The following is a 24,976-nucleotide window of genomic DNA, read 5'->3' as shown; positions in this document are numbered from 1 at the left end:
TGTCGCCCAAGATTTTCCATGGTTTCCTTTGTTAAAATTAGATGAGACGATCTTTGGTCACCAGGAGAGTTTGTACGTGGGGTACAGCTCCTCGGGTACAATGCGACACGATTGGAGAGGAGGTCGGCTCATGAAACCGGAAATATGTAAGAACTCGAATAGGGTATATATGGCAAGAAAAAAAATCCATAAAAATATTTTTTATTTTGAAAAACTGCAAAAAATCTTGAGAGTTTTTCAATAAAATAAGGAAATATAGAAAAACTGGTAGAATTTTCTGGGGAATTTGATAGGTTTTTAACTTCCCGGGCAGGGAAGTTATTGTAATGCCCCCGAAAATGAAAAATCGATTTTCCATGATATCTCCACGTTTCAAGGTGTTTCTAATGTTCCTTGATAGTTTGTAACAAAATGTCTGTGGGTGTGTGTGTGTGTGTATGTGTTACTTTGTACGTATGTGTTCAAAATTTTGGTCAACGATTTCTCGCGAACGAATGGTCCGATTTAACTTTTTTTTTCTCCAATCGATACGTCTTCATGTAAGTTAGACCGGATTAGATTTTGGTTGATATTGGTCTGATGGTTTTCGAGTTATTCCAGAACGAAAAATTCAAAATAAAAAAAAATAACCAAAAATTTCTCATTCTCATAAGATGCTTATAACGAACGATTATAATGAAGAAAAGCCCTTCATTTTCTCCAATTTTTTAAATATATTTTTCACCATGATATTTCTTCCATTTTTTTCTAATTTTTTATTTATTTTATCAACTTCCCGATCCATCGGGTAGTTATTGTAATCACCCTGAAAATGAATCATTAGTTTTTTGTGATTTATCCACGTTTCTCGGTGTCTAAAACACTTCTAAACAACACGTCTGTATGTGTGTGTGTGTGTATGTGTGTATGTAGGTCTGTATGCCACGGAATTTTCGTTAACGATTTCTCCCGAATGACTCGCGCGATCAAGATGATGGAGGACGCAATCGAAAGGTCTTCATGTAACTTAGACCTGATTAGATTTTGGAGTGATTCACTCCAGTAGTTCTTCCAAATTTTCCTGGAGAAATGTTTGAAAATGGCTAAGATAAGTATTTCTCCTGTATAAATGACGTGATTGGCATTGTCAACATCAGGATATCACTAGAGTCAATCACTCCAGTGATTTATCTAGGATTTTCTGAAACTCCAGTGATTTTTCCAGTGGTTTTTCCAAAATTCCCTGGAGAAAAGTTTGAAAATCGCTCAGACAAGGATTTCTCATGAATAAATAAACAGAGTATTGAGAGTTGAAAAGGATTCTTTTAGTCAAAATGGGAGGAATAATAATATCGGGAAGTTGTTGGCGCGACCCGTCCGACGGGTCATTCTATATTTTTTTTGCATATATACCAGATTAATCACAGGAATTTCGTACGAAAGTAATGAATCATTGAATACTCACTGGTGCCTTCGCTGTAACGTTGTAATCAACAGCATAGCCTCGGGCTCCATCCATGTAAGCAACTGTGACATCTGCTCCCTCCATCTGACTCTTCTTCTCAGATCCGGAAAGTCCAAATGCCATGTACCCATCCTCCTTAATTTGACCACTCAATTGTATTGTAATCTGCGGCCCGAAGATCTCCCAGCTTACTTGATAATTTTTGTGAAGTTGCACGCAGTTTGGGAGCGCCTCCACGTGCTTTATAATCTAAGAATCAATTAATTCATTGGTACACACGACATAAGAATTCGTACATTCGTTTATTTTATAATTGATTCGAATATTTCATAATTGATTTTGTAATGAGAAAACTTTTCCGATACTTTTTCGTTGAACTTATTCATACGTTCAGTGTGGTTTTTAGTCACATAAAATAGTCCCCCCTTATTCTCAATTTTCCTCCAATTCGAAATCTTTGACATTTCATCTGAATTGAGTGTATCTTGTTTGAGTGGACCTCTTCTCTAATCAATTCTCATAATACTTCCTCATTAATGGTTTATAATTACTATAAATATTCAACAGTACCTTGACTAATGACGGGGGAACGTTGAGGCCTTCCGGTATAACTACAGATCCATAATTGCTTTTCGTTGCAACATCAAAAATACTCAGCCAATTAATGTTACGGATTGTCATGTCACCTGGAAGCTGAATCACAATGTCCTCACCTTTGTAGTGTCTTAGAGGATCCAAACTGATCAGATCGGAAATTGAAAAAAAATTTAAAGTGAAAAGAGAATTTGCAAATAATAATTTTTATTATTTAGACTTACTATCCGTGTTCATCAGGTACTTTGGATCCAGTAGTAGAAGGTTGGGGGCCAGCGCCAACCCAGAAATAAGTGTCATTGCCTAAGCCATCGTAATAAAATGCTGAGATGCTGATGGTTTTTGCATCGAGGATTACTATGGCCTCTGAAGTAACTTCATGAGATCTTTTTGATAGTTGGGAGATTCTTTGGGGAGACGGCGGATCGAACTCGTCGGGAATATTAACATCTCCAAATGTATTCTATTTATAAAGAAGAAAATATTTAGAAAGCACAGTTGTACGAATACACATAAGGAAAACCGGAGTAAAATGGAGACAAAATGAAAAAAATGTCGATGGATGAGTGAGAATTTTTTTAATAGTATTTTCATACGCATACATCATGACCCAATAAACATTGTGTGGTAAGAAAGACGCCGAAATTTAATCGGAAGCTATGGTAGAAAACTAATATATAATACGTCGTATTGATTCATGCAAAATTCGTCGAAATATCCAACTAAAACATGTATACTTGAAGTCATATGTACACGTTTTATAAATGGATCGGCCACCCGCGTTTTATTCGTAGTACTGTCGACGTTTGATACTTGTCTAAGGTTGGAGGTACACGGAGAAAAAAGTGGATTAGCTTTAGAAACTAGTTTCTAGATTTTAGAAACTCCTGTTCCTAAGCGTTATCCTTGATGGCATCGATGGCATCATAAAAACTAACCAATTTGGGGATTGTTTTTAAGAATTAATATTTTCTAAAATCAATACTTTTTTGTTTTGTATTCATCCATATGTATACCCTCTCGGGTCTTTACATTTTCTTCCCATCCCCTTTTTATCTGCGCTACCATGGCCGATTTACTTTTCCCCAACTGCACCCATTCGGACAAGGACTGCCAGGGAAACCATACAAAACCTCAGTCGTGTAGCCGGCCGATATTGCAGGGATTCTATTGTGACCATCGGTCACACTGACTTGATGGGCACAGTATGTCTCTACATTCGTGCCTAGCGCCAGTAGTCACATGCGGACAGGTACGGCTAAGCGGACACCCATCCAAGTACTAGGCAGACTAAACGCTGCTCAGCTTGGATGACCGCCGGAGCCGTACGCTACACTGAGAAAAAAATGTTTCAAAAATTAGTGTGGTACTCATCAATGCTGGGACATAACAGGGGGTCATCGAAAAATTCGAATGTGGCACTCCAATTTTTATAGGGACTTGCGCCACTACTTCGCACGATGCCCGTAAAACTTAGGGTGCCACATACGAATTTTCTGGTGACCCCCTGTTATGTCCCAGCATTAGTGAGTAGCACACTAATTTTTGGAGGGACTCTCACGGAATTATGGTGTATTTTTCTCTCCGTGTACCCGCGTGACCACTACTGTCACCTCTAAAATCAATATTTAATCTTTCTTAATTTTAGAACACTTCCAGATTGAACTAAAAAATTGTGAAAAAATATACATAGGTAGGGGTGCCCAAATATCGGGAGTTTCACATGTACGGAGGGGGGGGGGTCGTACATGGCAATTTCTTAAGGGGGAGGGGGCTTAATCAATTGGGAGTAGAGGTTCATATAGATGATTTCATTTATGGCAGGGGGGCTCGTGTAAAAGTTGGGCAAAGTGGGGAGGGAAGTTGTAATAAATTCTTGATATACTTAGTCGTTGGTGAGTTTTTCAAAGATATCTCCGAAACTAAGAGAGGAAGATTCTACTGAATTCTCGATGTATGACACCCTCCCTTCCCCGAATTTTTCAATAAAAATTCGCTATCTCTCTTAGGGAGGCCTGTACTGAATTTTTGATGTACAACCCCTCGCCCCCGCCCCAAATAAACCCCTTGTAAAATAACCCTCCCCAACGATAACCCACCCTTTCTCAAAATGACCCTATTTACAAAACCCCTCTCTTTACAAAACCCCCCTCTTTGCAAAATTCCCCCTCAAAAATTGAAAAAATTTTCTAGATTTTAGGAAATATTTTTTCTAAAATTGAGTATACTTTGGTTTAAAGTTAATCCCAATTTTGATCATTGATTTTGAACAATTTTTGTCTAAAACTTAAAAAACAGTTCCTAGATTTTGGAAAACTGAAAATTAGAAACCACGGTATCTAAAATTTAGAAACTTTTTTCTAAAGCTAATCCACTTTTATTTTCTGTGTTCTCGGACGTGGGATACACGTTCAATGTTGAACGAATTGTTTACATGCAAATCTGGGGCTCATTAAACGTTCATTTTATACGTTATTTATAGGCTTTTTGAAAGACGTTTATTATACCGTTTATATCCAGAAAAAAATACGCCCGAAAATGATGAAGAACAATGTATTTATTTATTTATTAAGCAAAAAGATATATCCTTCAACTGCTTTTATGCTCTCACTTTCCATGAAATACAGCTTGAATTAAACAAAAAATGGGATAACATGGAGGTCTTCTCCTCAAAATTCCCAAGAAATACAGTAGGAAAATTTAGCCTCAAATTTTTCGATACTTTTTTCGGGATCTTTCGAATACTATAGCCGAGAATCAACGGCTCTATTATATTACAGGGACCCCACTTGAGTGAACGTTTCAGACTCGAAATGCTTCGATCTAATTCAATGAATTCGAAAATACCTTAAAAATATTAGAACATAGGGTGACCTTTTACTATTTAATTATTATAATTTCCTAAAAGGGGATTAGGGCAACTAAATAAGAAGGACAAATGTGGGATAAAATTAACTGAATATTTATATTTCCATTAATTTACATTGTAGATCGTCGTGTGACGCTTGAAATGCCTTTTACTTCGATCTAGGGTCATGGGTAAGGCCAGGCAACTTTTGTTCACGTAATAAGGGGAGATTCTAATAGAAATTGGGTAACAACGGGGGAGATTCTAGGTGTATCGAGGGGAAGATGACAACGTATGATGATTCAATTAACGGGGAGAAAAATAACCAAGTGTGACGCACCGTTGGGGGGGGGGGGGAAAGAAATACTGTTTAAGGCGAGGGGGAAATGAGGGGGACAACTTGTACTCACGTCGACTCTCGGGTGCACTTAGCACGTGCGTTTATCCTCCCAAAAAGCACAGAACTTCTCCAGGTAAGGGCCTTCCTTCCTACTCCTCGATTCCTGGGCACCAATGTAGATTGGGATGAGCTCAGGGTCTCCAAAAATCCTCTTTCTGATAATCCGGGGCGACTTCCGCAAATAATGGGCTCTCTTGTTTTTAACTATTTACACGTGGTAACACTCGGGGCAGCTGGCTTACGAGTGACGGTCTTTTCTTTTCCTTCGCGATTCGTGGGGGTTCGTCAGGTGTCGATGTCCTTCGGTTTTTAATTCGGGAGCAATCGGGGCGTATCAGCACGGGTGTGTGGTGACGATGACCACAATCCAGGGATGTCTCACAAGGGATTATTGCAGGTGTTGAATATTCGGGGGTTCAGTATGGGGAATTTTCAGGGGGCGATGGCTTCTCCAATTGATCGGGTGGGGCCGGAACTGATGTCTTCCTTCGGCTGATGTCTTCGTGATGTCAAGGGGCGGCGGTAGAGGGGCGATGAGGGGAAAAGCGAGGGAAGAGATAACCAACGGTGGCGAGAATTTATGTTTTAGGGGGCAGTGTGTGTTGGGGAAAAATATGTATAAAAATAATAAAAACTAAATGAATATACCTCGTCACAATAGATTTTGTGCTATTTCCGACTTTATTTTCTTGATCTGATTAATTTTACGGTAAATTCAGACAATTTCCGATCAAAATCATATTTCAAAATTCTTAGCTCGTATCCGTAGAAAGGGAATGAAAATGAAAAACAAAGAATGAATAATTGGACAATCGATTTTTCATGGTTTGATAATGTATTTACCATTTTTATTCATTATATAGTTATTTTTATTGACACAACTCGCTTTCTTATATGTTATTAACCTCATAAACCATGGGAAATCAATATTCGGTATGTGCATTTCTTGTTTTTGAATTTCTTTTTGGTGCTGTCGCGAACGAGCAAACAATTTGGAAATATGAATTCGATGGTAAATTTTCCGAATTTTTCGAAAGATTGATCAGGTTATATGAAAAAATGGGAAACATTCAAATCAACAATTAACGTTTTATTTTTGAATTTTCACTATCATTCACTCTAATGAGGTGAAAGAGAAATATGAGCATCTTTTTTTTGAAATTCAGAAAATTTCCGGTAAAAAACTACGTATTGAATTTTGTTTGTTAAGCGTTTTTGAACTTCTTATATTAGATTGAAGGATTTTAATCTGATGTCGTTCATCCACGCGCAGCATCATTAATTGACAAATCGGATCATTGCTCGTTGAACAATTTAGTTTTTTAAACATAAGTATTCAAAGTTAACAACAAACAATTGATGAAAATTTTGAGGCCGGAATTGTCTGTGATATTTGGTGGAATGGCCTATATACATTTGATAGAAAATGAGTCCGCACAGTTTGATTGTTCTACGAAACTGATTCTCTTGAAATCTTCTATATAAAGCAAAAGCTCGTTTCTACGGGACTTAGGTTTCAACACACAGCCCAAACTACTAAAGCTACGACCATGAGCTTTTGCCTACACTGTTCAAAATAATTATAAATTTACAACACTTTTTCGATAGGTCAGTATTAAAAAATTAAAAACTTGGTAACGTACTCAATGTGATGTTAGTTTTCAAGCAATTTTCCAATACGGATTTCTGAATTTACCTTACGGTATAACATAGATGCACTACGGTCCTATTCCTATTCTAAAACGAACATATGCAGTAAGCTGTAACGTAACGTTCATTCCTCGAATTTCATTGGTCGAACATTCGGATCCACCCGCATGTGTTCGACTTCGGTCGGCTTTCGGTCTTCTTGTCACGATTTGTCTCTAACACGTGCGCTCAAGCGCGCGATTGTTCTCGTACTGTAAAATTGCAACACGCGCATTGAACTTCGCTATGCGTTGAATTTTTCCAACACATGTGGTGGAATTCTCAGTTATTATTTGACTTTTTACAGCACAAATGTGTTGTAAAAATACAACTGAATGTATAACAAAATATCAAATTTGTGGACCTCTTTATATGTTGAAATTTTCCAATCCGGGTACTGGAATTTTCAGGTATGAGTGGAATTTTTACAGCACTAATATGATGAAAAGTTACAATCAAATGTATGACAAATATAAAATTCGTCAATGGAAATTGTGCATCGATACTTGCATTACATAATCAAAATACAGTTCAACAACATTGGAAGAGTGTTTAGAAGTAGTACAATATAGTACTCAAAATTCAAAAAATGTATTCAAGTTCTATGATGCAGTGTATCACACCACCAAAAAATGGGGAAATGCATTTTTTTTATAATGCTCATTACACTTTATCGATTGGACAATCAAGTTTTAAGAGTGAAAGGATTAACTCTTTAAATTCATGAAAATGGTCAAATATTTTTTATAGAATATGCGAGGGCATTTTATTCAATCTGTATATCCAAATTTCATCGCCTCTTTGTATCAGAGTATGTCTACTGATTAAGTTAAATAAGGGGAGGAGGAAAAATTTATACCAAAAGCGTGATTTTTTCTTGCAGAACATGCGGGGATATTCCTCCTTCGCCGCATCCGACCCTTTGATTTATTTTACCTAGGTGGGCCTCTGCTGGCCTACGGATTGATATGGCAAAGCATAAACTCCGTATTCAGTTTATTGCACCTCTAAGTGCGAAGGTACATTACGGGTGAATCTGTCAGGTCAGACAAAATTTCCCCCAATATATTTTCGGGGAAATTTACCTATCGCCATACAGAGGCTCGTTTATCGGAATTGTAACAAAGAAGGTCTTATGCCATGATTCCACTGGCAGTATAATATATTGACAGTATTGAAATCAGTAATACCCTGGCGACGCAGGCCGAGTTCTTTAGTCTAAACAAATGACTAACTTTGGGCTTGAGGTCTCCACAAGGAAATGGAGTCCAGGACAGTTTGCTTGGCAACGCAGGTGAGAACACTTCACGCTACACTATCATATATATATATGAAAGGATTAAATCTTAAATGTCTATAAAAAAATTCTAAGAGAATTAGAATTTAGAGAGAAAAAATTTCCGCTTCACCCAGCCGGGAATCGAACCCGGGTCTCCCAGATACGCGCCGGGCACTCTTACCGACTAAGCTACCGGGAACCACAGAAATTCACAAACCTGGTTATATATATATATATATATATATATGATATAACCAGGTTTGTGAATTTCTGTGGTTCCCGGTAGCTTAGTCGGTAAGAGTGCCCGGCGCGTATCTGGGAGACCCGGGTTCGATTCCCGGCTGGGTGAAGCGGAAATTTTTTCTCTCTAAATTCTAATTCTCTTAGAATTTTTTTATAGACATTTAAGAGTTAGTTATATATATATACATACATATATATATTCAATCAATTATTCCGTGTTGGAATTTTTATACGCATTCCATGTTCATCGAATTTCATCGATATATATCAAAATTGTTATCTCGGTTATTATCTCAAAAGGGATCATTATCGATTTCATTTCATTCTTATAATTTTTTACAGAAAATTATTATATTTTGATCAATTATTGGATCAAGCGGTGTGTATTGACAATCAGTATTGGAAGGACAAAGAATTTACATTTTATCCAGAGAATTTTTTTTGTTTCTCAAAAATCCTCATATTCAACAAGTAAACCACTAAAAAATTATTCAACTCGTCGTTATTTAGATGTGGGAAAATAAAAATATAATCCTAGGAAAGGGCAATGTCCTCGACGCATATTCTTAAGTGCTCCCGGACCGGGCCTGTAAACTCCCAGCCCCCTGGCTCCCATTTTTTTTTATAGAGTTTCTCACTCTAAACACATGTTGACCAAACAAAATTTCTTTGTCCTTTCTCCACCATTACTGTTATCCTCTCTTTGGAGAGGAAAATTTTCAGTCTTTCGTTCATTTTCTAGTTGACCAGCGTCGAGGAAACTAACGAAGTTTCCCTTTAACTTGAAATTAGAAAAATACTATTAAATTTGAATTGTTTATCTTTACGAACCAGCGCTTAAATTAATACTAGTGTTTTTAAGTTAGTGATTATTTATTCAGTGACGTGATTGATGTTCATCATCAAGACTAAATTCAGGTAAGGAAAACCGTTTTTTACATATGGGACATTCCATGTCAACTCAGCCACCCTGGATTTTTTTGTTTCTCAGAATCCTGAATTAGCATGCTCCCAGTCAAGTACAACATGAGTACATACTTTCTCTAAATTTTCGCTCCTTTAACATTAATTGGTTGGCCAGGACAAATAAGAAAAGCTCAAATTCTTGAAAAACCATATCTTGCGAACAAATTGGCCGAGTTTAATAAATAAAGAAAGAATTTTTTTGTTTTTTTTATATACTTTAAGAATAAAAATACAACAGTACCACGAGGATGAATACTAAGCCATTTTGCAAGTTTTTCCTTATTTTAATCCCTCTGTTTCGCAGGGGCCATTCGAAAATCGAATAATTTTTTTTTCTTTCATGGATGATGATATTACTCAACTTTCCCGGGGTATTTCAAAATGGGATAGCCATATGGAGATGAAAAAAATAAAAAAATTCGATGGAAAATTCGATTTTCCGATCATACATGGGACATTCCATGTCAATTCAGCTACCCTGAATTTTTTTGTGTTTCGGAATAGGACCTTGGCATGTTTAAAGTCAACTACGATATGAGTCTAACATTGTTTCAAAGTTTTACCCCCATAACTTCACTCTTGTACCTGGCAGACATGCCCAATATCTTTCGCAATAGCGTTAATTGCTCGAATTCACATGATTTTTCACTCATCATGATGATTATTTTTCCACTTACGGATTTTGGACAGTCAGGGCAGATCAGAATGCAGCATTTGATGACAAATGACAGGCTGGAGGAAGTTTTATTTCGGATATTTCACACTAACATATATATTTTTTCGGTTATTTCGTACTCACATATATTTTTCCGGATATTTCGTACTAACTCTTCAATTGTTCTCGGATGTCATTTTGAGGTTGCGTAAACGACACTCCTGACCAAAATCTGTACGTGAAAAATAATCCGACAAATACCCCTAGTGCTTAAAAATTATCTGCTATTTCCCTCAAACTTCCCTGCAAACAAACGATCGTGTCAAGTTTTGCAGGAAAATCCCACGCGCAAGCGCTTGGGATTTTTAAACCTGCCAAACTTGACACTTTTGTTTGTTTACAACGAAGTTATCGGGAAATACCCGATAATTTTGAAGCACTTGGGGTATTACTACTGAATAAAAATTGAAAGCCAACGATAGCTCGGTCGGTAGGGCGAGCGATTTTTAATCCGATGATTCGGGTTCGAAACCAAATGGGTGCCGATCGGGTTTCGAACTCCGAGAAATCAAACGTTGTCCGCATTTCTTTGGGAAATGACCTTGGGATTTCTGTACACAAACATTGGACAATGGATGCAAAAAATGGGAGTGCAATGAAATCAAAGGTTCCGAGTGGGGGTGAGTAGTTATGTAATGCGGGTTCTGGCGCAACGTTTTTGGCATCGACTGGTCATTGGGGCCCAGTAGGGGGGTCAGATGGAAGTGGGTGTGTGGGTGGGTGCTTGATTAATTCGCGGGGTCGCAGTTTAATTCGCGGTTTGATTCGCGGGGTCGCGGTTTAGATCGCGGTTTGATTAATTAATTAGCGATTTTTCCCATCGAAGCGATGGAAGGGTTAATTAGTTCGGGGTTCGCGGTTTAATTCACGGTTTAATTCGCGGTTTGATCAATTAATTCGCGATTTTTTCCCTCGAAGTGATGAAAGTGTTAATTAATTCGGGGGGTCGCGGTTTAATTCGCGGTTTGATTAATTAATTCACGATTTTTTCCNCGTATATGGAATTGATAGTGGTGAAGAATCAGAAAAAAAATGGATTGTGCCACTTTACTTGAGCTGAAATCCTCCAACCGCACTGCATGAGGAAGGAAAAACAATTCNCGACGTGATGGAAGGGTTAATGAATTCTCGGTTTAATTCGCGGTTTGATTCACGGTTTGATTAATTAATTCGGGCTTTTTTCCCTCGAAGTGATGAAAGGGTTATGTAATTCGCTGGTTAATCAATTTAATTCGCGGTTTTGCGTTACAAAGGACCTTCTCGATGACCTAGTCAATCCACCCCACGAGGGGGTGAGTGAAGGGGTTAATTAACTCACAGATCGCGGTTTGATTCGTAGATTAATTCCGCAAATCACGGCTAAATTCGAGGATCGATTAATTAATCANGACACACTCATATGTGACAGGTGTTTGTGTCATTTTTTCAAGCAAGAGGCCTACACTAATCGTAGGCTCGATTATGTATCAATCAATAAGTGTCGAATGATTTTTCCCCATAGTGCTGAAAAAATTTTGAAATTTCAAAATTTCAAAAACAGACTGAATGTTCCCTATGTTGTGTATGCTGATACTGAGTGTCTATTGAAGAAAGTGTACTATGACAATGATCAAAACACTAAAATACACCAAAATCATGTGCCGTTCAATGTTGCATTTTATGTGAAATGTAGTTATGATGACTCAAAATCNACTGCGAGGGGTGAAAGTGTTAACTACTTCGCTGCTTTAGTTTGATGTAGAAATCATAGAAGGGGCTCCTCTTCTTCAAACATTGACACCTGGCTCGACTTGACATTTTCCAGACATGTCTGAACTTGAGTTTTTCGGTAGTTTCTCGTTTGCCGCCCCCCTCCGTGTGAAATTGTTGTTGATAACGATATCAATATATAAATATTTATTATAAAAANCTTTTAGTGATAAAAGTCGATTCTGAATTACAGCGAAATGAGCCGATGAACATGACTTTTCAAATGGAGCGAGCATTTAATGCAACAAAAAAGTGTTATGTTTGTGGCAGAGCATTCACCGAAAAAGCAGTGAAGCATTGTGATCATTGCCACTTCANGACTTGACATTTTCCAGACATGTCTGAACTTGAGTTTTTCGGTAGTTTCTCGTTTGCCGCCCCCCTCCGTGTGAAATTGTTGTTGATAACGATATCAATATATAAATATTTATTATAAAAAGAAGGGTTCAGAAGGGGAGGGAGTATATATATATGCAAAGGTAGAGGATCAGTCATCCAAAAACTTAGGTACCCCCACCAATTTGGCATAGTCCTCGACAAATTGTACACGTTGTAATAGGAGGAGTTTCCGAGAAAACTTCATCTGCTGNTGTAGCTTTTCACAATTTGTCAGGTTATGACTCACATTGTTTTATTAAATCTCTTGCGACACAATTCCGAGGCGCAGTGACATTACTCCCCATTACTAAAGAGAAATACGTTTCCTTCACGAAATCGGTCGTNAACAAACTGGAGCAGAGTTTTTGGACCCTTTGATGTTCTATCACACCGCAAAGATTAAATGTTATCCAGGACATTTTTCAGCTATTTTTTTTCCCCACGAACAAAAAATGTTGCTATTTTGTTAATAATTTTCCATGAGTCACATGATTCTTTTTCAACCAATCACATAAGATTTTACAGAGTGTACAAGCATAGGCACACTCACATATGTATCTATATAANCACAATTCCGAGGCGCAGTGACATTACTCCCCATTACTAAAGAGAAATACGTTTCCTTCACGAAATCGGTCGTTCGACAAGAGTCCACTTGAGATTCACTGACTCATTCCATTTTATGGCAAGTAGTATTGATAAACTTTCGTAATATTTAGAGGATGAAAAAAAGAGAATCACAGCCAGTCATTACCCCCAGANGATGAACACCATGGCTCCTAACGCATGTAAAAGATGATTGAGATGATTGGAGGATGCGTATGTAATAGTGAAAACGAATAGGAGACCCAGGAAAATTCAACAATGGCTTAATCACATCAGAGGACATTCGAAAGAAATTAATGCATTATTGAAGAGAAGTGCGAGTCATAGTGAGAAGAGACGTTTAACTCACATGTTAGAACGACTGAAAGCGTTCTATGCAAGGTTCAGAAACCTGGAAGTGATAGGAGGAGACTTAAGGGGTAATTTAACCGATAGNTGGCCGACATTTTCGAGAATTTTCGATGGAGTTGTTTCGCCTCATACAACTTGGATCCNGTTTATTCTCGATTGAATGATGAGAAGGTATCAGATAAAGATTACAATCATGCATGTGATGCATGAAAAAATTTCGACGTCAAGACACTCGGTGAATACGCGGATTTATATCTGAAAACTAACGTCTTGTTGCTGGCCGACATTTTCGAGAATTTTCGATGGAGTTGTTTCGCCTCATACAACTTGGATCCCCTTCATTATTATACTGCGCCAGGGCTGGCGTTTGATGCAGTGTTAAAAATCACTGGAGTTCAATTAGAATTATTCTAAGACCCTGAGATGCTCCTTTTCATTGAGAAAGGCATTAGAGGGGGACTGTCGCAGTGTTCAAACCGATATGGAAGGGCAAATAACCACTACATGGGAGCTGATGAGTACAACCCTGAAGAAGAAAAATCGCATTTGATGTATCTGGATGTAAACAACTTATATGAAGCAGCAATGAGTCATCATTTGCTGAATAGGAACTTCTGTTGGCTGGAAGATTGGTCATCCCTCAACGTCCTGAAGATTCCAGATGACTCAGAGACTGGATACATCCTGGAGGTTGACCTGGAGTACCCACAGGAATTCCATGAAAAGTATTAAGATTTACCATTGTGCCCAGAGTATATAATCCCCCCAAACGGTCAATCAAAGTTACCAAAATTATTGACGACGTTAAACTCCACAAAAACATTACGTCATTCATTATACGAATTTAAAATAATATTGTAGTTTGGGATTGAAAATTACTAGAATTCATAGAATCTTGAAGTTCTTTCAGAACTTATGGTTAAAAAAAATATATTGATTTGAATACCAATTACCGGAAAAATTCTCAGAATAACTTAAAAATTTTTTTTTTATAAATTAATGAATAATGTGGTTTTTGGAAAAAAACAATGGAGAACGTTAGAAAACATCTGGATGTAAAACTAGTTTCAAATTGGGAGGGAGGATGGGGTGCTGAGAGTTGGATATCGAAACCCAACTTTCATAGCAGTATTATCTTTGATAAGGATTTGGTAATAATTCAAATGAGTCGTACTAAAATTAAATTTAATAAGCCAATATACGTAGGTATCAGTATTCTAGACATTTCTAAAACGTACATTTACGATTTTCACTATAATTATGTAAAAAATACTTTTAAGGATAGAGTAAAACTATTGTACACAGACACTGATAGTCTTATTTATGATTTTAAAGTGGAGGATATTTATAAAATTAGGAAAAGTGATACCGACAAATTCGACACTTCAGATTATCCAATAAATAATGTATAAAATATATCTCTAAAGAATAAGAAGAAATTAGGTTTAACAAAAGATGAGAATCATGGTAAAATCGTGACTGAGATCGTGGGTTTTCGCTCGAAAATATACAGCTTCAAAATGTCCGGTGAAGATGGGGAAACATCGCGGGCCAAAGGAGTGAAAAAATCAACGTTGAAGGGTATCACATTTGACGACTATAATGCCTGCTTGGACCAGCATAAAAATGTTTGGATGTCGCAAAATATGATCAGATCCATCATAAATGATGTGTTCACAATTAATCAAACAAAACTAGCTCTAAGTTGGCATGATGATAAGCGCATTTTTCTGCCAAACACAACAGATACTTTGCCTTACGGATTTAAAAACAATAATATTATAAATAACTTATAAAAGAAAAAGGGTGAGAAAAGTAAAAAAAAAATTTTTTTCGAAAAAAAAATTTCTTTATTCAATAAAAATTCCTCATACATGTGTCTCCTTAACCACCCAACGATTACACTAGCGGTTCCATCTTCTTTTGTTACTAGAAAAAATAATAGTGCAGCAAGCCAAATAACGAATATTCCCAGTGCTGTTGCTAAAAATAATATAGTAACGGATGATTGCTCATCTTTTTTACACTCATATAAGAACTTATCTAGTTGTACATAATACTGTGGGAGAAATTCAGCGTATTTTTGCACCATCTTTGTAATATTGAGATTTCTAATAGTGATATATTTTGCTGATATATCTACAAATGGCAATCATCGTTGCGAATGATGTATACGCCTCACATCCTGTCTTGACTTGAAGAATACCTGTGCCTGAAATATTCATTGCATCTCTCCATTCGCCTCCACATGAAAAATCAACCTCCTCTCTCTCGGACACTGAGTATAGCCACCCCTTTTCAGTTTGTTTCCAATGTGACGCAAAGATAGAACTCAGTTTGATACAACAATTAGCAAGAGGTGAAAGTTGTCTGCTGGTCATAAACATTGCAGCCTCACAAATTGGTTGAGAAGTAGCATCATAGAATGGGTACTTTAGTTGACAAATATACTGATAATCATCTGTGGTCAAGCATTCGGCAATGTCTTTAGAGTGTGCCAAGGTAGAATGATATTGGCTAAGCAGCAGGTAGTCGCCCCGAGGTTGAATGTACGCTGACACTTGGCGGTTGCCGAACACTTGAGCCGTAGGATATGGATACATTTTGTACAATTCCTATGTCTTTGAGTTTAACAGTGGGATTTTCAATATTACATCTAATTTCCCATCATCAAATCCAAACTTTACCTTCAATTTTTCTAGTAAATCATCAGAACGTGGTTGTTTAATCGAGAGAGGGAGAACCAATAACTGATCCTGTCTCATTGCAATGAAATTATTGACAACACTTTCCAGTTTTGTATAAGTGGATAATTCAAAATGAATGTCTTCTGCGTTTGCAGAATGTATGGGATCAATTATCTTTTCCAGAAAATACATGTACATATCCAGCTCGACTTCCAAACGTTTCGCCCAATATCGGATGCTATTGAGCATTCGATGATGAAGCAATGATGGGAATTTGCCCTCTTTTTGTGGCTCTTTAATTAATTTGACGGCCTTTAAAAAATCTTCGACACAGGTTTCATGTTTATTTCTCAATTGATCCAGCTGATCATGTAGGTGATGTAATCCTATTTGAGCTATATGCCTGTGACAATCATCGATCGTTCGATTCAATATTTCCTCAGAGTTGAGTTGGATTTCATTCAATGATCCGAAAACAGTTTCTGTGATAATTCCAACATATCCAGAAGGTAGACATTTACTTTCCCCAGACACTGATTGATTCATGAAAAACAGTAATTGGTCCATGTATTTTTCTTCTTTCTGAACCCACCGCAACCAATTTTCACCACAAAGTACTGTCACGCATGTAATAGCCTCTGCATGATATTTACATGCATGATTCATATATTCTAGTTCATCTCGTGTGACGACTGGCCTTTGAGGAATTATTGTTTTCTAGTCAATGTGTGTTGCTAGCTTCCACTCAGCTGTCCATTCATAATGCAACCCATTGGACGTTGGAAAACCATATTTACAAAATCCATAGAGTGACAGAATGATGCTATTAGTAGTTGTAGTGATAAAACTGTGGCCATTATATTGTCTTGTCCAAAGAATCCACTCCGCTGGTAAAATTACGATTAGCCTGATGGTTCATATTGGAATTCCTCCCATCAAGATTTTCTTCATCGATCCAACCATTAGAAGTGTTTATTGCACAAGTGGTATTTATTGGATAATCTGAAGTGTCGAATTTGTCGATATCACTTTTCATAATTTCATAAACATCCTCCACTTTAAAATCATAAATAAGACTATCAGTGTCTGTGTACAATAGTTTTGCTCTATCCTTAGAAGTATTTTTACATAATTATAGTGAAAATCGTAAATGTACGTTTTAGAAATGTCTAGAATACTAAAACCTACGTATATTGGCTTATTAAATTTAATTTTTGTACGACTCATTTGAATTATTACCAAATCCTTATCAAAGATAATACTGCTATGAAAGTTGGGTTTCGATATCCACCTCTCAGCACCCCATCGTCCCTCCCAATTTGAAACTAGTTTTACATCCAGATGTCTTCTGACGTTCTCCATTGTTTTTTCCAAAAACCGCATTATTCATTAATTTATACAAAAATTTGTTCAAAGTTATTCTGGGAATTTTTCCGGTAATTGGTATTTAAATCAATATATTTTTTTAACCATAAGCTCTGAGAGAACTTCAAGATTCTATGAATTCTAGTAATTTTCAAGCCCAAACTACAATATTATTTTGAATTCGTATAATGAATGACGTAATTTTTTTTGAGTTTAACGTCGTCAATAATTTTGGTAACTTTGATTGACCGTTTGGGGGGATTATATGCTCTGGGCACAACGGTATATCTTTATACTTTTCATGAAATTCCTGTGGGTACTCCAGGTCAATCTCCAGGATGTATCCAGACTCTGAGTCATCTGGAATCTTCAGGACGTTGAGGGATGACCAATCTTCCAGCCAACAGAAGTTCCCATTCAGCAAATGATGACTCATTGCTGCTCCATATAAGTTGTTTACATCCAGATACATCAAATGCGATTTTTCTTCTTCAGGGTTGTACTCATCAGCTCCCATGTAGTGGTTATTTGCCCTTCTATATCGGTTTGAACACTGCGACAGTCCCCCTCTAATGCCTTACTCAATGAAAAGGAGCATCTCAGGGGCTTAGAATAATTCCAATTGAACTCCAGTGATTTTTAACATTGCATCAAACGCCAGCCCTGGCGCAGTATAACAATGAAGGGGATCCAAGTTGTATGAGGCGAAACAACTCCATCGAAAATTCTCGAAAATATCGGCCAGCAACAAGACGTTAGTTTTCAGATATAAATACGCGTATTCACCGAGTGTCTTGATGTTGAAATTTTTCCATGAATCACATGCATGATTGTAATCTTTATCTGATACCTTCTCATCATTCAATCGAGAATAAAAGTCTTCTTTCCGATGTAATTGGCGTTCACTTAATTTCCCCCATGAATCTAAGTATTCGTATGGGAAAACTCCTTTGTGTTTAACGAGTTAGAATTGTCGTTTCTGGGGCTAATGACTGGCAGCGATTCTCTTTTTTTCCTCTAAATATTACGAAATAGTCCATACGCCAGGTCCATTTCTGTGTCCATTGACATTTTTTGTTTTCCCCATTGCGTTTTATGGTTGGACTTTATGTTTTCGGGGTCTCTGATCATGAATATGATAACCGTTTTTGTTTATAACAATTTAATTGTTTAAAACGCTTTGTCGTTTTATTTGTTTATAACAATTTAATTGTTTAAAACGCTCTGTCGCAAAAACGGTTTGAGATAGAAAAAAATGTTTCAAACAAAGAATGTTCCTCACATCAAAAGGAACATTTTTTGTTATATGACTTGGTTCCCTAACTCTTATCGTTGAAGANTCTGATCATGAATATGATAACCGTTTTTATTTATAACAATTTAATTGTTTAAAACGCTTTGTCGTTTTATTTGTTTATAACAATTTAATTGTTTAAAACGCTCTGTCGCAAAAACGGTTTGAGATAGAAAAAAATGTTTCAAACAAAGAATGTTCCTCACATCAAAAGGAACATTTTTTGTTATATGACTTGGTTCCCTAACTCTTATCGTTGAAGAGTTATTGTGCGTGTGAGTAACTCAGGCGGTGCGCGACCACTTTGGCGCAACGGAAGCGCGCTTCAGGGCGGATTATAGCGAATGGGTCAAAGATAGGGCAAAATAGTTCAAATCAAGAAAATTTGTTATTAAAAAATGCATCAATTAAGTTATGAGACTCTTCACTCTATCTCCAGTAGTTAATGAGATATTCGCGTTCATGTGCACGGTGGCGGGTCAAATGAGTCGTCCGTTTCACATTCAACCCTAATTATCTCATTAACCATTGGTGACGAAGACAAATGTTTCATTACCAAATAGATGCATCACAAAATAACAAACATCTTTTGTTCGAAATATTTTTCTCTATCTTCATTAGCTTCAGAGATATTTTAAGCGAGAGTCAGACACCGACTACGCAGTCCGTTTACTTGAGTTCCACATGCACTCTCGAGCGCCCGGTCGACGACGAGTGTGGACACCGTCTTCTTCGAATTGGCAAACAAAAGCCTTATACATATGTTTTGATTCTGGACCTTTTCAATGAATTCAGTCGCATGGTATTGGATGAAGAGAGATTTGGATATGCCTTCGTTGAAGACGACTTGATCATCACCTGCACATCAGCTAGTACCCAATTGCACATGCACAAGTTGTGTCAAAGCAACTTGCATGTGCTTTTTACATAAAGTGTCCTGTTGTTCTTTTTGCACCTGTCAATATCAGAAAAAGTGCAGAAATCCATATAGAGTTCTCATATTCAACAATTCCTGTTGTTTCCATTAAAAGTGGTTCGTAATGAAAAAAAAAATTGTCAGTTCTAAAATGATTTTCCTCCCCAGAAAATGAAGATAGAGAAAAATGTTTCGAACAAAAGATGTTTGTTATTTTATGATGCATCTATTTGGTAATGAAACATTTGTCTCTGTCACCAATGGTTAATGAGATAATTAGGGTTAAATGTGAGACGGACGGCTCATTTGACCCGTCACCGTGCACATGAACGCGAATATCTCATTAACTACTGAAGATAGAGTGAAAAGTCTCATAACTTAATTGATGCATTTTTTAATAAAAAATTTTTTTGATCTGAACTATTTTGCCCTATCTTTGACGGATTCGCTATAATCCGCCCTGAAGCGCGCTTCCGTTGCGCCAAAGTGGTCGCGTACCGTCTGAGTTACTCCCACGCACAATAACTCTTCAACGATAAGAGTTAGGGAACCAAGTCATATGACAAAAAATGTTTCTTTTAATGTGAGGAACATTCTTTGTTTGAAACATTTTTTTCTATCTCAAACCGTTTTTGCGACAGAGCGTTTTAAACAATTAAATTGTCATGAACAAATAGACGGGCCGTGATTTCGCAAAAACAGTTATCATATTCGTGATCAGCGACCTCGAAAACATAAAGTCCAACCATAAAACGCAATGGGGAAAACAAAAAATGTCAATGGACACAGACATGGCCCTGGCGTATGGACTAAAAGTTTATCAATACTGCTTGCCATAAAATGGAATGAGTCAGTGAATCTCAAGTGGACTCTTGTCGATTTGACCGATTTCGTGAAGGAAACGTATTTCTCTTTAGTAATTGGGAGTAATGTCACTGCGCCTTGGAATTGTTTCGCAAGAGATTTAATAAAACAATGTGAGTCATAACCTGACAAATTGTGAAAAACTACTGGGATTACACACGATTCCGTGTAATTCAGATTACAGCCGGGATGAGCAGCACCACGATATTTGCCTGTGAACTGGCAATGATCACGATGCTTCACTGCTTTTTCAGTGAATGCTCTGCCACAAACATAACAATTTTTAGCTGCATTAAATGCTCGCTCCATTTGAAAAGTCAAGTTCATCGGCTCATTTCACTGTAATTCAGAATCGACTTTTATCGCTAAAAGACATAACTGCTCAATGAACCACTGTATGCAGTCTTTCCCACGATAAATAAAAAGTTCCGATTTTGAGTCATCATAACTACATTTCACATAAAATGCAACACTGAACGGCACATGATTTTGGTGTATTTTAGTGTTTTGATCATTGTCACAGTACACTTTTTTCAATAGACACTCGGTATCAGCATACACAACATAGGGAACATTCAGTTGGTTTTTGAAATTTTGAAATTTCAAAAAATTTTCAGCACTATGGGGAAAAATCATTCGACACTTATTGATTGATGCACAATCGAGCCTAAGATTAGTGTAGGCCTCTTTCTTGAAAAAGTGATACAAACACCTGTCATATATGAGTGTGTTATGTTCAACTTTTGAAATTTGTGTACCAATTAAACGAGATAAATTCGAGATCCATGTATAGTGATGAATTCTTTCCTGTTCACCATCGAGGATGTCGTCGTTTTCAATCATGAGAAGGTGAATTGTTCTTTCTTCCTCTTGCAGTGCGGTTGGACGATTTCTGCTCAAGTAAAGTAGTACAATCCATTTTTTTTCTGATTCTTCGCCACTATCAATTCCATATACATTAATCGACAATTCATTCATTTTCTCAAACTTCGGAATGTCTTTCAATGCCATGGGGTAATTGAAGTTACCAAAGCTTTTCATAACAGTGCTGAAAGAGGGGTATGAGTTTGTTCATTGCTTATCTCGAACGTTACAGCGAGCGGCCATAATGGACCATAAAAAGCAGTAGGCAACGTCTTTATTTTGAACGTTCACGACAGCATGTTTCTTTTTAATTCATTCAGGTAGTTCCACGAAGCTGGATCCTCCGCGCAATGGATTATATTTATTTATGTTCACTTCTAAATTAATTACGCTAACTAATCTCCAGCCAGAGTCTCTTTCCTGGAACTCATCCGCTTTCACTAGAAGTTTTTCTCTTATGTGTTCATCAAACCACTGCCTAATATCAGTTGAATCAAGAATTATTTCATTCTTGGTACTGAAATATTTTTCTTCTTCAATGAGATGTTCATCTCTATTAATTTCATATTTACACGTTAACACTACATTCACTTTCAAACTTCCTTCTTGTTTCAATGCATTTTTCAAACGTACACAGAGCATTCGTCTAGCATCATCTAAAAATTTGGGTATGTCTGGATTTTTCACGTTAATAATCACTCCTGTTCTCATACGACCCTCAAAAACACTTTGTAAGTCCTCCCATCGGACTCTATCAGTTAAATTACCCCTTAAGTCTCCTCCTATCACTTCCAAGTTTCTGAATCTTGCGTAGAACGCTTTCAGTCGTCCTAACATGTGAGTTAAACGTCTTTTCTCACTATGACTCGCACTTCTCTTCAATAATGCATTAATTTCTTTCGAATGTCCTCTGATGTGATTAAGCCATTGTTGAATTTTCCTGGGTCTCCTATTCGCTTTCACTATTACATACGCATCCTTCAATCACCTCAATCATCTTTTACACACGTTAGGATCCATGGTGTTCATGATAAAGACACTAAAGAACTAGCGGAAAATCAAGGTGAAATTTGTTTATATAGATACATATGTGAGTGTGCCTATGCTTGTACACTCTGTAAAATCTTACGTGATTGGTTGAAAAAGAATCATGTGACTCATGGAAAATTATTAACAAAATAGCAACATTTTTTGTTCGTGGGGAAAAAAAATAGCTGAAAAATATCCTGGATAACAGTTAATCTTTGCGGTGCGATCGGACATCAAAGGGTCCGAAAACTCTGCTCCAGTTTGTCAAACATCATGTTTTTAGGGTTGTGAGTACAACATGCGTTCCCAGGTAAACCGAAAAAGTCTATGTAAACAAAAGATTGCGTTCGAACATCTTCCAATGCATTTCCATCTTTATCAGTTTGCAGCAGATGAAGTTTTCTCGGAAACTCCTCCTACTACGACGTTTACAATTTGTCGAGGACTATGCCAAATTGGTGGGGGTACCTAAGTTTTTGGATGACTGATCCTCTACTTTTGCATATATACATACTCCCTCCCCTTCTGAACCCTTCTTTTCAAAATAAATATTTATATATTGATATCGTTATCAACAACAATTTCACACGAAGGGTGGCGGCAAACGAGAAAGTACCGGAAAACTCAAGTTCAGACATGTCTAGAAAATGTCAAGTGGAGCCAGGTGTCAATGTTTGAAGAAGAGGAGCCCCTTCTATGACTTCTACAGGAAACTAAAGCAGCGAATTAGTTAACCCTTTCACCCCTCGCGGCAGTGTACTGAGAAGTTCGGGTGTACTAATTGATTAATGAATCCATCCTCGAATTTAGCCGTGATTTGCGGAATTAATCTGCGAATCAAACCGCGACCCCCCGAATTAATTAAACCTTTCATCACTTCGAGGGAAAAAATCGCGAATTAATTAATGAAATCGCGAATTAAACCGCGAAATGAACCGCGAACCCCGAATTAATTAACCCTTTCCGCGCTTCGATGGGAAAAATCGCAAATTAATTAATCAAGCCGCGAATTAAACCGTGGCCCCGCGAATCAAACCGCGAATTAAACCGCGACCCCGCGAATTAATCAAATAACCACCCACACATCCACTTTCATCTGACCCCCCTACTGGGCCCCAATGACCAGGTCGACGTCAAAAAATGTTGCGCCAGAACCCGCATTACATAACTACTGGGGTGAGAATAAACAACCGATTTCTCAAAATTCAATTTCCATACGAGCCATAGAGTTGCCTCAATTATAACCGTTTGATTAGTGCTCATCACACACTTAAGCGTTGAACATCTCACACGGTTCATTACAGTATCGTTAACAGAAATTCTCCGACGGTTATTCTCCTGTATTTATTCTCCATCAACTTTAATCAAGGTAAGTGATGGTATAAAATATTTCAGTAGTGAAGTTGTAAACTCATGCGATCGTTATTATTATTTTTTTCCCTTTTTTGAATGATCAGAACTGTTCTTCATTCCTATTCCACAAGATGCCGCATGCCGAAAGATGTGCAAATCCAATGCAAGTTCCTGGGGAGAAAGGTCACAATAGAAAAGACCTGCGTTCAATCTCAGAAAGACTACGACAGACATTTCCATTCTTCAGAAAATGCAAAACTATGTAGCTCCTGTAGGAAAAGAGCTTTGACTTACATTCCTGGATCACTACCCTCTGAATCTTCATCGAATCGGGAAGTCTTTTCATCGTCATCAAATATTCCAGCCGATCGTTCGTCCAGTGCCACACCATTTCTAGTAGACATTTTTACGAGCAATATCGCAGGGATTTCTTTGAGATCAGGTAATTTCTTCCATTCAATTAATCCTGATGGGGATGTGATTTTCAACGAAGCTTCAGAGGAGTACGATGCTCCAACAGCAGATGATGATTTAAAGACAGAGAACCACAGGAACATTCCAGGAAATTTTCGTTCTCCACGAGAATTGGAATTGGAAGAAATGTTGGATGGACTCAAGCAAAAATTCAATACGATGACAGAATATTCTGAACGTATTCAACTCTTGACTATTGCTCCACCTTCATGGAGTGACCGAAAGTTGAGCCGTGAATTTGGTACGACAAGGGACATGGCTATGAGAGCAAAACAACTGCGAGAACAGCGAGGAATATTTGCTTCAACAGTTGCGAAGGCTGGCAAAGCATTGCCCAAAGAGGCAGTTGAAAAGGTCCGGAGTTTTTATGAGAGTAATAGTCGGATGATGCCANCCGAAAGTTGAGCCGTGAATTTGGTACGACAAGGGACATGGCTATGAGAGCAAAACAACTGCGAGAACAGCGAGGAATATTTGCTTCAACAGTTGCGAAGGCTGGCAAAGCATTGCCCAAAGAGGCAGTTGAAAAGGTCCGGAGTTTTTATGAGAGTAATAGTCGGATGATGCCAGGGATGAAGGATAAAGTGTCAGTCAGAATCAACGCGATGAAGAAAATAATGCAGAAGCGGATGGTCCTCAAGAACTTGAATGATGTTCATAAGAAATATAAAAATTGCTCATCCAGAGTCTCCGGGTGGGATTCAGCAAGTTTGCGGAATTGAGGCCGAAACACTGTCTATTGGCAGGAGCGAGTGGTACGCACGTGGTATGTGTCTGTACCTATCATCAAAATCGTAAGCTGATGTTGGATGCAATCAACATTTCTACTCTCACTAAAAACTCATCACGTCCTCTTACCGACTATAAA

General features: G+C 37.5%; 1 protein-coding gene across 1 annotated transcript in view; it reads right to left on the bottom strand.

Moving 5' to 3' along the window:
• Positions 1-1,429: 1,429 nt before the first annotated feature.
• LOC107044475 (protein Skeletor, isoforms B/C) overlaps positions 1,430-24,976 on the bottom strand; it is a 61,008-nt gene continuing 37,461 nt past the window's right edge. Inside the window, exons 4-6 of the mRNA XM_015266367.1 lie at positions 2,263-2,501; positions 2,015-2,183; positions 1,430-1,693 (exon numbers count right to left, since the gene is read on the bottom strand). Coding sequence (XP_015121853.1) covers positions 1,430-1,693; positions 2,015-2,183; positions 2,263-2,501 — 672 coding nt within the window. The remainder of the gene's footprint in view (positions 1,694-2,014; positions 2,184-2,262; positions 2,502-24,976) is intronic.

This window comes from Diachasma alloeum, unplaced genomic scaffold (genome assembly GCF_001412515.2).
Source record: "Diachasma alloeum isolate Michigan unplaced genomic scaffold, Dall2.0 Dall_scaffold_00747, whole genome shotgun sequence".
Classification (NCBI taxonomy): Eukaryota; Metazoa; Arthropoda; class Insecta; order Hymenoptera; family Braconidae; genus Diachasma; species Diachasma alloeum.
This window is presented reverse-complemented; position numbering and strand designations above follow the sequence as displayed.